The sequence below is a fragment of the Bombus pascuorum genome, chromosome 16 (assembly GCF_905332965.1).
Source record: "Bombus pascuorum chromosome 16, iyBomPasc1.1, whole genome shotgun sequence".
Lineage (NCBI taxonomy): Eukaryota > Metazoa > Arthropoda > Insecta > Hymenoptera > Apidae > Bombus > Bombus pascuorum.
In genome coordinates, this window is record NC_083503.1 from 213,537 (window position 1) to 230,619 (window position 17,083).

Here is a 17,083-nt window from a genome sequence, read left to right on the forward strand (position 1 = left end):
TCTTTCATCTTTTAAAATATTAACAGAATTCTATATGATGTAAAAATTTTGTTAATAATAAGATAAGTAATTTAGAACAGTGCATTACATGAAAAGGAATATATTACATACTGTAAACAATTGTACATACATTCTTTATAACTTTCAGCATATGTACCTAATATGAATTGTATTCAATAATATTGTATTAATAATATAAGAGTAATAATATGTTATTATAACAATATGTCATATTATAATAATATAAACATTTCAATATTAAAAGATTAGATAAAAGTATACATACTTTTGTCTTAAAATTTCAGAAATTGGATAATAAAAGATTAATATCCATAATTTATTAATATCCTTATCCTGTGTAATAATGAACATTATAATACAGTATTACATCCGTAAAATCATTAACTAAGTAGATCCATTACATCATATGATGGAAATTTTTCTACTTTTTGATCTGAATTGGAATTCAGATTTGAATTAAATTCCAACTGATTGATAGGAAAATTATTTGTATTAGGATTTAGATTTGAATTAAATTCCGACTTATTAGTTGTAACATTTCCTTGATTCATAGAATAATTAATACTGTTTCGAGGAATGACTGAATTAGGAACACAAGTATTTCCTTTCTGATTTAATTGTACATTCATTCCTTGTAAATTGAAGTGCTGATATTGATTTGAATTCGACGATTTCCACGAATAATCAGGTTTTGAACATGACATTGAAAGATTTAGTTGATCTAAATTAGATCTCAATAAAGTATCAGTTAAATCTTTTACTGGAGGTTTTGTGGGTTGAACAATTGTAGGTGTTAATAGCGTTTGAGATTGTAATCTTTGGTGCACTCCTTGTTGTTGAACTAATCTGTAAATAAAAATATTCCCAATTTAAAAAATTTACATTTCTAAAACCATACTTTAATCACAAAAGAAATTCTTTTAACTCTTTATTAATAGAAAATAAATAATAATTTGTATTATTACCAACCGAAATTTATCTTCTATTGTCAATCCGTTTTCAATTTGCAGAGACTTTAAACTTGTACTTGTATTTGGAGTAGGAACTATAGGAATTATATTTACATCATCATTATTTGAATTAATATTTTTATACATAGTGGAGGTTTTTGAAAGTTCTTGATCTAACTGTTGGGTCTCACGACGCATGGCATCTAACTGTTTTAAAGCTTCTTTGTGCTCCGATGTTACACGATTTATCATTTCAGTCACGAGATTTGACAGAATTTCATATTGTGATAGACTGAAATTTTGTTCAACACAGAGTGGCAATAAAAATGGTAAGATCTTTGTTGCTAATATTTCTTTACTTGTTCCCAATTTACTGTGGCTTAATAACATTCTATAAATACCTGATAAGAAACGAATTAATTTATTTTATTTATATTAACTTTAACTATATAACTCTTATTTTTAGATCAATATTTTTAATGTAATATAATACCTATGATGGCCATTAGAATTGCAGGTTCACCAGAGTGTGGAATTTCTTGGAGAAAAGGTAACACTTGATCAAGGACAAGCCATCGATCGAAATGCGGTAACATTTTTGCAAGACATAATAAACAATTAACTTTAACTCCAAGACTTTTTCTGCGGCTTCCCTTCCCATATAAACAAATCTTTTTCATTCTAGGTAAAATTGCATTTTTAATCACTGGTCCTTCGATCATTGTTATAATATTAGGCAAAGCTGATAAACATAACTCTTGTAACTGTTCCCATTCCGATTCTAAAGCACGTAATAACATTGGAACTATATCTGTTTTTATTATTTCTGTAGTACATAATCTTAATAACAAATCCGCGTGTTGCATTAAAACAAGGCTGATTTGTGGTGGATCATCTAATGTTAAAACTGATTTAATGTTGGGTAAAATATATTCTCTAAATTCTTCCACAGAACTTGTTTCCATTGCATAGATTATACTAGGTAAAACAAATGGAATCATTGGAGGATTAAACAATTCCTTGTATAAAGCTGGAAGAACTCTATGTAATATAACTCTATGTGGTAATTGTTTTAAAAGTTGAGGTAATCCTTTGTAAAATTGCGATTTCTGTAAGTTATCCCATTGGAAAATTTTGTCTAAATAATTCAGTGTTTTGACACCTATATCTGTAAAGTAATCAATCTTTACAAACTGATGAGCATCTGGTCTTAATTCAGGATTATGATGTAACATCAATTTAACTGTATCTCTAAGGCTCTCTGAAGTTGGAAGATACCTATCTGTGATATTTGAACTTTTAAAATTTTCTAAAAACTGTTTACATTTCAATAAATCATTGTTAGATTCATGAAGAAGTAGATTCTTTGGAGAATGTAAAACGTATATCACCATTCCCAAAGAAAATATATCGCTAGCTGTACCAACGCTACTTGCCAAAATACATTCTGGTGCTTGATAATCCAAATTTGATTGAGCTATAGATGGAGCTGATATGTCATATTCTACGTATGACCACTGAGGTTGTTTACCTTCAACGCTTTGATTTAAAGCACAAAAATCAAACCCAAAAATTTTCCACGCTCCATGACTATTTACAACAATAGATTCTGGACATAGATTTCTGTGCAATAATTTAACATCTCCATGCAAAAATGTAAAACCTTCTCCAAGTTGTAAAAGTCCATATTTAATTTCAACATCGTGTAGCTTGTAATCCTTTAACGCTGTTGGTAATGGTTGTGGTAAATTATTATGGTTTCCTAAAACATTAGCTAGACTAGCTAATACAGGTTCGGTGGCAAATGCTAAGCTATCTCTTGATTCCTCCAAAGGATGTTGAACAGTTAAAATTTGTGGATGACGTAATTTAGTTAATTGCGCGACACCTCTTTTCAATGTTTCTAAAATTAATTCTTTATCGTTTTTGGAAAATTTATCCAAAATACGTTTTTCAAATACAAATATCGCTGCTTCTTGTCTTGTAGATTTTTTGTAACCATTGTAAACCTTCCATAGCAACGATGGTCCTGCACTTGCTATATGAGCAGTTACTTCAAATTCTCTGGTCACTGGATTACCAGGAAGGACATTTGACAATTGTGATAAACCATAAGCAGTGTTTTGAACAGTATTGGATATTGTATTGCTAACAGTGTTTCGTAACTTTGTAAACACATCCATTTTATTTTATAATTTGCGTGCGTATGAGCTTTAAATATTCATTTATTAGCTTAATATATTTTATTTAAAAAATTTTAATAAACGATGAAATTACTTAAATTAGAAACTTTTCGATATTTTTTTATTTCTTTCGACATTTGACTTGTTTTCTGTTTCATAAATTTTGTCTCTCAACATTCCAATGTGTTATATATTGATATATGTTTTACGCTACACAAAACGTAATTTCTTGGAATATTCAATAGCGTCACAAAATACATCTATTACAATAATTAACGTTGATTCTATTATATTAAATGTATTATAATAATTCTTGACATGAGTCTTGATTTTACATATCATTTCAGTTCGGCATAGTATTTTACTAGTTTTCATTTAATGGTTATCTACCAACCTAAACACGTAAATGTTAATATATTTAGTACTTTCCAAAAATTCCTTTAATATTTCCTATCATTTTAGATCAAATTTTCTCAGTATTTTTTTATTTTAATGTGTTATATAAAACGAATAAATAAAATTATCTGGTTAATTCTTTAATTAAACATAATTGACAATATTTATGTGTTTTAAATTTAGGAACATGGAAAACATTAGAAGTCACTATTTTTTGTTAACAAGAAATAAGAAATGTTTGCAAAAAGGGTATATATTTAATGAAATTGAGAAATTATTACAGTTAAGTAACAAAAGACGTTAATGTTTAGAGATCATTAAATTGTAATTAGTAATTATATATATATATATATATATATATATGTATATACGTGTATATATAATATGTATGTGTGAAGTATATTTGTTTTTAAAACACGTAATAGATAATAGTAGTTAATAAACAAGTAACCTAATGTACGTATGTAGTATATTTATAAATACATGAAATAATTAACATTTTTAATAAAATACATTTCATATTGCAGAGAGGATATATAATATAAGACGACGATTTCTGGAAAATTAGTTGCTGATATGTTTGCTGGATCGTTAAAGATAAGTGATATGTCATTATATGATAAACAGACCATAAAGTAATAAGAGTTCAACGTACTGCAAGAGTGCGGTAAAAGATAATAGTCAATTTTATTTTAATAACATTATCGATAATAGTAATTTTATTCGAAATAAAATAATTAGGATATCAAGATTTATAAATCTAAAATAATAACAGAATAAAAAAATAATAACATTAAAAAATAGTCATTATGACATTTTTCCGATAGTTTAAAATTACATTAATCCTTAGAAAAATGATAATTTATACAGATATTAAATATTTTCATAGGATGTAAACAATACGATAAATATTAAAAATTTTTATATGTTATGAATACCTATGCCATATAATAAAAATGCGCAAAATTGAGATGTATGCATCGACAACGCATGCAATCGCTTGCTTATTCCTTAAACAATCCGGGATACTTGTACTTAAAATTTCATTGCCTGTGATTATATTTATTTAAATTATGAAATTAGTAAATAATACATTGATTATGTGCATATATCTATTGAATTAACATATTTCTAAGATATATGTATACATACGTAGGTATGCAGTACAATGAAAATTGCTGAAACTAAAGAATATGAAAACTATAATGATAAAAACAGAAGTTTTTTAATAAACAGCCAATTCATTTTTAATAGGTACATATTAACGTTACACCAATTGCACCTATAATATGCTCTATATATATATGTGTGTGTGTGTGTGTGTGTGTGTGTGTGTGTGTGTGTGTGTGTGTGTGTGTGTGTGTGTGTGTGTGTGTGTGTGTGTGTGTGTGTGTGTGTGTGTGTGTGTGTGTGTGTGTGTGTATGCATGTATATATAATGCAAATATAATATAAACAGTACTCTTTCGTTTAGCAGACTTTAGGTCAATATAATCCCTTCATTGATTAAAGTCGATATTCTGTCAGAGTTCTTTCCCTAAAGGACGTCCTTCGTAGTGGGGTGGGCTGACGAATAAGGGAGAGAGAACTGGCCGTCGACCCCGACAGTTTAGTTGCCTTATGAACCGCGTATGGGTCGTTCGTGTTTTACCCTTACATTTTCTCTATTAAAATTCCTTTTACATTTCTTTCATTCTGTCTGCTATAGATTTTTTTCTGCTTACGATTAATACGTTATTGTCTATGATTGTTTCATTGGATCAATGAGGACGTCGTGTGAGCATTTAAAAGGAAAAGGTGTTTATAGTGAAATATAATAAATGTTTTGTTGAAAAATACATACGATACGAATACATAGTTTGCTGTTTATTTCTGTTTACCATTTTTGGAAATGCTTATTTTCGCAGTTTATAAGATAATTTTTTTGTCTCAAAGTAGTAGCAATTTCTTACTTATTTTACATTTACTATACATACTATATTACTATATACAGTTCATTTAAATAATATGATATTTCTTAATTTTGCGATATGTACGTACTTTCTATAACGATTCTGAACGAATATTTTGTTTATATGTTATATATATATCACTATATATATATATATATATATATATATATATATATATATATATCACTTTTCGCGATTTTTATCGAAACTGTAATATGCAATTTTTACTAAAAAAATAATGTAAAATGTTTTCGTAACTTTGAATTTGAATTGTCCATGAATTACAATCCATGTTTGAACTTCTTCTTTTAATTTATTTATTAAAATGCAACTGTATCGTGATGGTTGTCGAATCTTTAATCTTATCGTTATTGTTTTAGTTTGGAAACATAAATAAGATAGATTATGATGTTAATGCTTAACATTATGGTTAATGGTAATAAAGACGACGTACTATCAAGCATTTTCCTAAATTGCGAAGGTGAAAAAATGTTGGAGAAGTGAATAGTGAAAGTTTGCGGTGTACATAAGTCCTTCGATATCGATTTCTGCAAATTGCAGTGGTGCATCCTCCACCAACAGCACATTTATGACTCTGCTGCTCTCAATGCGAGAAAAATTATTCTCGAGGAGAATGTTCGCATCCAGATAAACCAGAAAATTGTAAGTTTATAAATATCGCAATGCTTTTAAAATTAATCGACTGTGACATTAGAAATTATATCTGGCTTTTTTTTAATTATTATTTATATTTGATTACTATATTACTATATTTATAAAATTAATGTAACGAAGTAAAAATAATTGTACAATTTGTAAATTTAAATGTTATATTTACTTGTCTGCGGTTATTTAGAAATTGAACACGGATGACGAATTGGATATGAATTTGAAATTTAAATGGCTCTTCCTTGGAATACTAGTTACCATCCTCCTTGAATTCGGTAAATTTATTTCATTACTTTTCAATTACATTTAAATTGTTACAGAAAGATACATGATACATACACAAAAATGAAAATGTTGTCTACCATTTAATTCTTATTTAATATACTTCATTATAATATATGAATACGAATCATTAATAAATAATAGACAATTAATAATAAATAATAATAAAATAAATAATTTAGATATTACTAGATCAATGATAAAGGAAGAAGATGAGTTTGTTGCATTGAAAATTGATTCTCCTTCTTCTCACGTCGCTCTTTCGGGAGACCTTACAATATCTGTTAGAAAATCGACTGAAACGTTAGAAAAAACAAAGTACAAATATGGATTCAAAGAAGAAGAAGAAGAAAATGCAGATTCGAAATCACTTGAAGTGATTTCTAATCAATTTTTTCTACTGAGGTAAGCTAGTTTGCGCCTTATTGCGAGCTATTGATAATTACTGTTAGTATGTAAAATATTCGACAAGTTACTATAGAATTTTTTCATGAATACGTTCTATGACATTTTTTTGAAATTTCATTAGCACTGTAATGAGACAGGGCTATCATTTTTATAATAGCAAAATTTTTGAAACCAGCCAGAAAATATACAAGTATGCAGGATGTATGATAATATGTCGGACCTACCACCAGGAATGGACAAGAGGCATAAGAACAGTGAAAATAGAATATGATATAGAAATACGAACGTGTGCCCCTTCATAGAAGATGCTCGAAATGGCTATCTTTGGCCTGTGCGAGCCGAGAACACAATATAGCCGTTTCGAGCACCTCCTATGAAGGTAACCAGTTGCGGATTATCGCGGAACACAAAAATGTCTATAAATTTGAAAGAAAGTCAGATAGAACACATGTTCGTATGAACTTGTCTCGTTGTTTTCGTGCCTTCTGTCTACTCCTAGAGTAGATCCCACACCCCCGTAATGTCATAATACACCCCCGTATACAGATTAATTTCTGTATCACATAATTTATTTTCAGAGAATCGTTGAATTTCCCAACTCTCCACGTATATTTTCAGATCCGTTTCAAATTTTACCAAGATAATGACGTTACTCGTGTCTCGTTACAGTACTAATGAAAGCCCAAAATCTTTTCTACAATGTATATATACATAACGAGTTTCTAGAAGTGATCGAATATTTTAATGTTTCAAACGATTACCCTTTGACTGTACGATCTACAAACTAACCGTTACATGCTGTTTATATTGTTCATAGAGTACTGTACCTTTTTGAAGACATATCAGAATTAATAGGTGAAATTCAACTGGAACAATTGCCTTCGGGAAATGAAACCATTTCAATCATCATTCCCTGCGGGTATTTTACTCGTGGCGGTGTTTACGTTCTACGAGTGGAATATAAGTATGAAAATTCAACAGTGCCTGTTGCCACTCTTCATCAGGTTGTTATTCCTTCTCGTTTATACTTATAGAATTTTCTCTATAATATCGTTAATATTTAATGTACTTTTTATTACATATTCTATAATATGATGGTAGCATATTTGCATTAAAATGGTAATGAGACATATTTATGCTCGTAGACAAGTAAAATATTAGATGTAAAGTGGCCACTACCAACAATCTTCTTAGAATCTCAGCAAATTTCTACTTACCCGGATAAGCCTGTCAAAGCCACAATAAGATACAATGGAGTAAACTGCAGTCCATCTGATAATGTTCCTGTAGCTGTTTACATCCTACAATTAATATATTGCGGATCTAGTGTAACTGCTTGTTATTTGCAGAATAATACTTATATTCAAGTAAATGAACGATCTTTCTACAACTTTGTTTTTACCTATTTCTATTTGCATTTTAATCTTTAAAAATTAATTATCTCTAAAACAGTTGTTATGTTATTTGTAAATTTCCTGCTATATTTTCAGATATTATATTATGAAGAAATAAGAGATTTTTTACCAACAAAGACTATTTTTTTCCGATGTGAATTGCTCGGGTTACCTGGCAATTATGCTGTAAGATTAAAAGCTTCGAATACCAATCCTACAGCACCAAATACTAGCGTGTACTTTAAGGTAATTAGCACAAATGTTTTTATTTTTATTCCAAGCCAATTATTTACTTATTTATTTATTTATTTTATTAATAAAATCTTTCAAACAATAATAGAAAATAACGAAAAATTTTCGTGACTCGTATTAACAGTACATTAATAAATAACATATTAGAAACAATAATGTATATAAATATTTAGCTATAAATTTCTATTTACTTTACGTTTGAATTACAGGTGAAATGGTCTGAAGAATTTAAACTTACGGTTCATGCAAGATCGATATATCCTTGTGAAGGGTCAGGAGGTGTAGCCGTCCTTTTCGAATATCCTGCGTGTCGACTAGAAGGTGATCGTGTTCGCGTTTATGGTCGTTTGAAAGCTGATGTTACTTCCGTTGCTTCACCCTCCAGTCTTCATTATATTACCGAATCTAGATCAATACCTGGCAAGCATTCCTTGGCTTTCGATTGTGATCTTTTCACAGAAAAATTTGTCGAATATTGTTTCGTCTATGTTAGCCAGGCGGTCACAGGTGCTATGGGGGACGTTAATATGTCCTGCATACCCACCTTCCCTCTCCAAGGTACATTCAAACTTTTCACAATTCATGTATTCATGATATTAACATTATATCTATCTCTACGTACATATGCAGGATGTTTCACAAAAATGCATGCCCAATTCTGTTTATTGTACCCGAAAGTATGCTTTTACAAGCGTTGCGAATACCTGCATTGTTATATCTGCTGCCGTTATCGGAACATTGAGCACGCGTTAAAATAATAAATAGTATGATTTTGTTTCTGCAATTCATTTTCTCTGAGCTTCCACCTCAGTCATTTACTTGGCAAGTTCTCGGTCCAGTCTCGATCATTTCAAGGTCATAGTATGGCACATGCTTGAACGCGTTTTAATCTCATCATTATAATAATAAAGGATAAAATAGGTTATTTCGTTTAAAAAACGTTTATTATTATTATTATTATTATTATTAAAATATCAGAAGATGTTTCCTTGAGATGATATTCACTCGCATAGCTTAATGATTTTTTATCATGACAACTAAATGAGTAATTAAGATTGTCGAAGTTATGTAGAAAGTTCTGAAAACATACATTATAATGCATTTTAATTTCTATTCTATTGTATTTATTATGTATTGTATTTATTATATATATATTTGAAACATTAATACTTCATTTTTGCTCAATATTGCTCTATCTAGAAAGTGATGCTGCTGGTTGGGGACCTTGGAGTTCATGGAGCCCATGCAGTAGCTCGTGTTTTGGAGGAATTCGAAATCGATATCGCTTTTGTGATACTCCACCTCCGAAATACGGAGCAAGATTTTGCCAGGTAAATATTTTTTTACTAATGCAAAATTCAATTAATGTTGTTAGTAAAATTACATGGTTGATTCGAAATCCAAATAAATAATTATTATACACGTATGATCAATTTCTTAATAACGATGACAATATCACTAAAGTTAAAATTTATTTATCAAATGATAGGGAAAGGCAATAGAAACTGAATTCTGTGGCAAAATATTTTGGGAAGCATCCTCTAAAAATGAAGAATGGCATAATCGAATTCAGAATTCGATATGCGATAGTGCAGTTTTAGCTGCAACAAAGCCGGAAGTTGTAGCTAACATTGGATTACAGTGTCGATGTGGATGTCGTATTGTATTAAAGCATCAACCTTTCAGGAAAATCCTTGGAGCTAATACTCAAGCTTGCCCTGGCCGATCATTCTGGCTTTTGCAAGTAATACTAAATAACTAATAAGAAAATAAATAATCAATAAAATGCCAAATAAATAATAAATTATTACCGAAGATAACAACATCAATAGTCTACAGTCTGATTTAATTTGTCTAGGCGCAGGCGGATTTTATAATTGGATTACATTTAGATCAATTACAATTTCCTTGCCCGGGGCAGTATTTTCGTGTTCGGGATGGGAATTCCTTAAATGCAGATCTCTTAATCGACGTTACATATGATAAAATGCAATTTACTGTGAAAACACTCGTCAGCTCTGGGCAAAATTTATTACTGGAATTTTTTAGTGATGAACTTGTAGCATCAGGAGATGCTTGTATCGGTGGTTTTCTTGCCCATGCAGCTGTACTAGGTAAAAATAATTATTACTGAATCATGTTTTTCATAGTAATTTAAAACGTAGACTATATAAAAATAGTTTTTTAATTGAAACACCTCGTCTTTATAGATAAAAAGTATCTAAAAAGGAATAGAACCACCACCACTGTGCCTTTTGAAACAAATTCAACGAACGTTGAAGAAGAATGGATCTTCTGGAAACCAGCACATTTAGCAACTGCCTTGCTATTGATACTCATATTTATAGTTTCTATTTTCTTGACGTTACAATTTATTATAAAGTATAGAAAGTATCGTATTGCTGAGGATTTGGACAGTCTCAATGATGTTTCAGGTATCAATATTATGACATTTTTTAATATTTAGTTATTTGATAAAATTATTGAATATTTTATTAATATTAATTTCACATTAATGTTTATTACTTTCTTTGTTTATCGTTTTCTTCTTTTTCATGATTATAATAAGAATTGCACTATTCTTATCATATAAAACGAATAATTTTCATAACTACTAGAATAATACTGTTTCGTACCTATAATCTTAACCAAATTCTTTTTTTTTTTTTTTTTTTTTTTTTTTGGAATCAGAACTAATGCCTGATCGATCAAAATTTCTATCTACAAGTACAATCATTTCCGAAGTTATCTCTATGATAGAAACAACCACAAAATCTGCTCCAAAGGAGACTTTAAGTAATACAGAAGATCACTACCATAGTATTGAAACCTTAACAGGGTAAGAATAATATTATTTTAAAATTCTAGAAAATCGTAAAAACTGTTCCACAATAAAAAAGATCAATTTTGAATTCTATTATTATATACATATATTCTCAATGTAGGTGCAAGGATGAATCTACATTGAGTTCTAGTACATTAAAATTAAATAGCACATTGGAAAGTTCTTCTGACAAAACAATCACATCAATAAAGTCAAACTGTGATAAATTATTATCAGCTTCCAGTATTCTTGTGTATCATAAACCAGAAGTTAAATATGCTTATCCCGTAAAGTGAGTTTATTGTGTATTTTATTTGATATAACGGAGATTTAAAAGATTGCAATTTAATTACAATATTATTGATATGTTATATAGGTTACAAACAATAGATTATGATGGTTCAGAAGAGAAAGAATCAAAAATGGAAAACGGTAACTTAAAAGATAATAAAAGTAATAGCATCTCAAAAATTTATCAAAATAATGATATTATTTATTCAGAAGGAAAAGTAAATATTTCTTTATCTAAGAAATTATAAAATTTAAAGAAAAATTATATGAGTAATGTTCATTGTTTTGTATCTTTCTTAACACATAGGAATCTTCACCTGAAAGTGTTATTTCAAGTCCATCAATTTTAGTAAGTGGGAAAGAAACAAAGGAAAGAAGAAATCGTGAAAAACTTCTACAAGGCCCAGGATCAGAATTTAGTCTAACAAATCCTGATTCAGAACTCGAACTGGATTATTATGATTACAATGTAGCAAATGCTAGTGCTGTTCCAGGATCTTACTTAGGAATGGATCCTGCTTTTTTAGTTTGGATCCCACCAATCGAGGATTTACATCTAGACACAGAAGATCTTCTCTTAGGGTAACTAGTAATCTTTTTTTTTTTTTTTTAATTTAGCAGTAATATTATTAATTACATAATTATATAAAATTGTTTATCAACAGAAGCAAGAGAAATTCTATTTTGGCTCTTGAGACTGAAGGTGCTGCATTAACACCTTCCGAATATAGAAGAATGAAACTTTCTAGTTTTGAAGATTTTGGATTTGAATTGGAACAAGGGTAAATATTAAAAACATATATCTATTATTACTTTGCAAATGACTTACAGATATAATATTTTTATGGGTTAGTTTTATGCATTAAATTATAAAACTGTTTAGCTAGTCTTATATTAATAATGAAAAATATTTCTAAAAAGAAAAAAAGAGAAAAGCTATTGCTAAAATTTGGATTATGGAAATTAATTAGGTGTGAAATCTCTGAAACTTTCAGAACAAGAACGTTTGAAAAATTACTTCCTGTCCAAAAACTTCTAGAAGATTCTAGTATTAAAGTAAGCATGGAATCTGTATCTGGTATCCTTGAGCATAAACAATACTGTGTTATTTCAAACCGGAGGTAAGTCCGTAATAGTACGTAATTTATATAACTATGGGTGGTATTAAAGGGATTATTAAAGATAAGTAAAATATGTCTAATAAACATATGTAAATCCTAGAATCAATCCTTTCAATGTAAAATTTTTCGATTTCGCGTTCGATCATTGCCTTAAGTTGCATTACATTTATTTACTATGCTTGATTGAATTCGCGATAATTTCGACCATTTCGCTTCATCGACATTGAAAGGATTGACTTTAGGACCTACCCCAATATATGTATGAATGCTGATCAGACATTTTTTACTCCCCTCGGTGAGTATAATCCCTTTATTATAACTTATTATAATTAGTATTATAACTTTACAAGGGGACATAAGGTTAAGGTTTCCTTAGGAAGAAACTTGTAGCGAAGGAAAAACTGTTTCTGAGTCGACATCGTACGGCCCTGAACGAAGCTCTATACTATGTATAGATCCTTATGACCCTTGATACTACTCAAATCACTTATAGTCATCGAAAGTTGTTAACTTTAAATACTGACTGATTTTTTTTTATAGATCTTACATCATTTCTTATGTCTCTTTCACTTATTATACATTCTATATATTTTTACGCCTTTAAATATTTTGTAAATGCATAAATATATATTATTTTTTATTATATTTCATAATTTTTCAATTCTATTTCTTTCGTTTACGAACATATTTAACATTATAATAATTTTTCTGTTCCACTAATCCATATGTGGATCAAAGTAACTCGTGAAAGCCGGATAATTAAAAAAACTGACACGAGGGATTTGCTGTATTCATATGTTATGATGATGCATAATAACTAAGAAGAGTAGAATATACATTTTCAAATATTTCATATCACTTAAATTATTTTTAAAATAGTCGTTTCTATATTAATGTCCTTTGCTCGTCGTAGGGTTCGTCTAGGCAAAGATGAAGAATCAAGCGAAGAATCGAACTCTTCTAAAAGCCTTCTTGGAAGCCCTATAAATATGCTGAATAACGATGAAAATAATAAAGGAAAACTATGTTCTACGCCAAACAGAATTTTACAAAAAGATCTTTCAAAGATAAAGCAAAATTGTAATCAAAAAAAAATTCCCAACAATCAAGACGAGGATATAACAAACATGTCTTGTAAATATAAAGAGTTAATGGAGTGCAGTCAGTCAATTACAAACATAAAGGACACAGTAAATATTCCTATGACAGAATTATCAGGGAGCCCTTTAAAAAGCTTTTCTCAAGTACGAAAATTAAATAGCAGAGATATTGATGCTTCTTTAAATGTTCAAAATCCAGATTATGGTATAGAAACATTTTGCCTAAAGCAGGGGTCTTTTTATGATCAAAATATTAAATTTGTTGACGATGATGACGATGAATATATCGACTAGAAATTTTATAAAATTATCCTTATTCGTTTCTACTATAATTTCTATAATTTTTTTAGTTAAACGTTTTCGTTTATATCATTCGCTAGCTTAATAGCACGCGAACATTTGATTATTTAATGGTATTTAATGGTATTTTAAATACCTTAATATTATTTCTTTAAATATAATTATATTTCTTGTTATTACAAAGTAATGATTTTAGAAAATTGTTAAACTTGTAACAAAGAACATTAATGTCTCTCAAGATATAATCAAGAGTTGATTGTCGAGGCTTTTTTTTATCTCTAATAGAATTTGGATTTTGATGTAATAATTAATGTTATAACGGCTAACTGATATAATAGTTAGTGGCGATCTAAATGAACAGACAATGAAAAAAAGAACAAAGAGAAAAACTATATTTAACTACTTTGACTCTGCTACCGAACGATTCATATCGATTTACAAAATTTACTGTAACTTCGTCAATTATAAAGATACGGCTATTAAATTTAGAGGGAATATGTAAAAAGGAATAGGCAATCTATTTATGAGCCTAAAGCAGTGCTTCTTAAACTTTTCGCATTCACAATCTCGAAAATTTTCACGATAAATTTCACCCGTAATTCTGTTACACGATCTCATATGGGGTTGCGATCTATAGTTTAAGAAGTCTTGATATAAAGGGACGATTATAAAATGCTACGTAGCGGCATTTACTAGCTCGATCGTTGAATACTAATGGCTCACTGCCATGAGGTAGTAGAGATAATAAGGTCATATTATGCGGAAATCTTCGAGTTGCATTTTGAAATATATTACTATAATATTATCACGCTCATATGTTGAACTAAAAAGATTTTTTTTATAGATGAATAATTAGATCTTTATTTTAAATTTAAAAATGTTTGTAAAGTTCAAATTTTTGTTCTTCTTCTTTCTTTATTTCGATTTTGAACTTGTACGATTTATCGGGAATCAAAAAACATAAGTCTGTGAAACTTTATCAAAAAAAAGGCATAAGGTCTAAGAGATCTCATATTTCCAACAAAAATATCCAAAAGTAAATTTCAAGTAATAAACATGGAATTGAATGCAATAAGGGAGACTAATTTCTAGTTTTTGGAATCAGATCTTCGATATTTTTAAAATCGTTAACCACTTTAACATGATTATGTGCAATTGTATATAATAATTCTCATTATTTAATCATTGGTATAGTACAAATTATATGGCGCAGTACGGTTACTCTAAGATTTACTATTTTGCTATGTAATTGTATAAAATATAAAATGTATCTGAAAATATATATATCATGCATAAGAATGATACGGCTAACGAAAGATAGCCGTGAGTAAATGTATATTCTTATATAACTGATGTATATCAATTTTTCTTCTTCAAATAACTCGTAACAGAAATCATGTGTAAAGCTGTAATATATTTTATAGGAGCTGATTTCTATATCACTTATATTACTTATTTCAAGCATTAATTTAGGTCTCATTTACTTTTCTAGAAAAGGATATATGTATTGTTAATTAATACAGGATGTTTCGTGTACCTCGGTTACTTTAATATCCTAAGACGCCTGTGTATACCTTTTGTAATACGAAAAATTGTATGAGGAAAAAATTGACTACTTTGGAACAACGAACACTATAATTCATGACTTCACCCACAACGTCATCTGAAGCAGTCAATTTCATCTTGCCTGATTACAATTAAAATAATATTGTCACGTTGATTAATAATTCACTAGCAATATTTTTATTGTTCTCTTTGTATATAAATGGTAAAGTAAATTATCAAATATGAAATACAAAAGTAATGTAATTCGACGATGTATTTGAGAAATAAGTTTGCCATATGTTACATGAAAATATATGTAGATACTAGTTTTTATCATACATATACGATGAAAGGATATCGATATTTAAAAGATTATATATTTTTAGAAACGTACATATACATATTTATAATATTTAAAATTAATATTTATATGACGTTAAATTAGTAATTATCATTTTCAACGTGTATATACATTCAACTAATGTTAATTTTTAATCACTAATTTTAAATTACATTCTACGTAAATTAATTTCTATTTATTATTGATTTCTTGCAAAGCACTAGTCATCGGATGATTAATTTTTAGTTTTCTCATCTTCTATTTCGAGTCAATTAGTACGTTATGCTACGCGCTGTAATGATGTAAAAATTTTTAATCAAGTAATAGCATATAAATTAATGTATATAATTAATACTGTAACCGAAACAAAGAATAAGATTTATCGGATAATACATTCGACAAACATTTTGTATCAAATTTTACTGTACTTTATTATAATTTTTATTGTAAACATTCTATGCATACATTTGAAAAATACGTTTTATGTGTCACGATTAAATAGCAAAATTAAATAAATTAAAAGAATATTTGACCGAGTATTAGTAAATAAATCTTTTTATCTAAATCTTTTGCCTTTTTTAATTACATTACTTAAAACTGTGTCTACCTTGATAATTATATTTGAAATTAGTTTATCCCATAGTATGGATACATAGTATGGATACATTGATAATACATTTACGGATAACAAAAATACATCTTTTAATATAATTCATTCAATTATAACATTTAGATACTTAAGGGCGTATGATTTAAACATGTATGTAACTAATATGCATACACATGTTGATCTCAAAATTCATACATTCAATAAAATGTATGGTTTAATAAATAAAAGGTAATTTAAAATACATAACGAAATTGCGCACCGAAATACGATATAGTATACAATATAAATATAATAATATTCAATGCATCTAACATTACATTACTTGTTAGAATTACTGTAAACACCTAATATAGAATTAACAAAATCAACCGGCAACAGTGTTAAATGTTTCGTTGAGAGTAGAAGATAAATATATTCACATTCGAGCTTCGCTTGGAAATCTGCCT

At 28.6% G+C, this 17,083-nt stretch overlaps 2 protein-coding genes across 5 annotated transcripts; one reads left to right on the forward strand and one right to left on the reverse strand.

Annotated features, from left to right (window-relative positions):
* Nucleotides 1-313: 313 nt before the first annotated feature.
* LOC132915069 (SCY1-like protein 2) lies at nt 314-3,539 on the reverse strand. The gene is made up of 3 exons (XM_060974706.1): nt 1,465-3,539; nt 991-1,372; nt 314-867 (listed from the first exon to the last, which is right to left on the reverse strand). Exons 1-3 carry the CDS (start codon nt 3,152-3,154, stop codon nt 402-404), a joined length of 2,538 nt encoding a protein of 845 aa, XP_060830689.1. The 5' UTR covers nt 3,155-3,539; the 3' UTR covers nt 314-401.
* Nucleotides 3,540-4,678: 1,139 nt separating this feature from the next.
* On the forward strand, nt 4,679-16,564 carry LOC132915066 (uncharacterized). 4 transcript variants are annotated; one of them, XM_060974698.1, is made up of 19 exons: nt 4,679-5,346; nt 5,882-6,164; nt 6,358-6,445; nt 6,635-6,857; nt 7,678-7,864; nt 8,006-8,227; nt 8,351-8,500; nt 8,716-9,064; nt 9,707-9,837; nt 9,996-10,250; nt 10,365-10,620; nt 10,717-10,941; nt 11,198-11,345; nt 11,452-11,622; nt 11,707-11,839; nt 11,929-12,203; nt 12,287-12,403; nt 12,617-12,742; nt 13,656-16,564. In XM_060974698.1, the coding sequence occupies exons 3-19, from the start codon at nt 6,385-6,387 to the stop codon at nt 14,134-14,136; spliced, it is 3,510 nt and encodes a 1,169-aa protein (XP_060830681.1). In that variant the 5' UTR covers nt 4,679-5,346; nt 5,882-6,164; nt 6,358-6,384; the 3' UTR covers nt 14,137-16,564. The 4 variants fall into 4 exon arrangements, 3 of the variants coding, with proteins under 3 accessions (XP_060830681.1, XP_060830680.1, XP_060830682.1); XR_009659773.1 differs by lacking the exons at nt 4,679-5,346; nt 13,656-16,564 and adding an exon at nt 12,843-13,427 and having other exon boundaries at nt 5,788-6,164; nt 12,617-12,807; XM_060974697.1 differs by lacking the exon at nt 4,679-5,346 and having other exon boundaries at nt 5,788-6,164.
* Nucleotides 16,565-17,083: the final 519 nt, after the last annotated feature.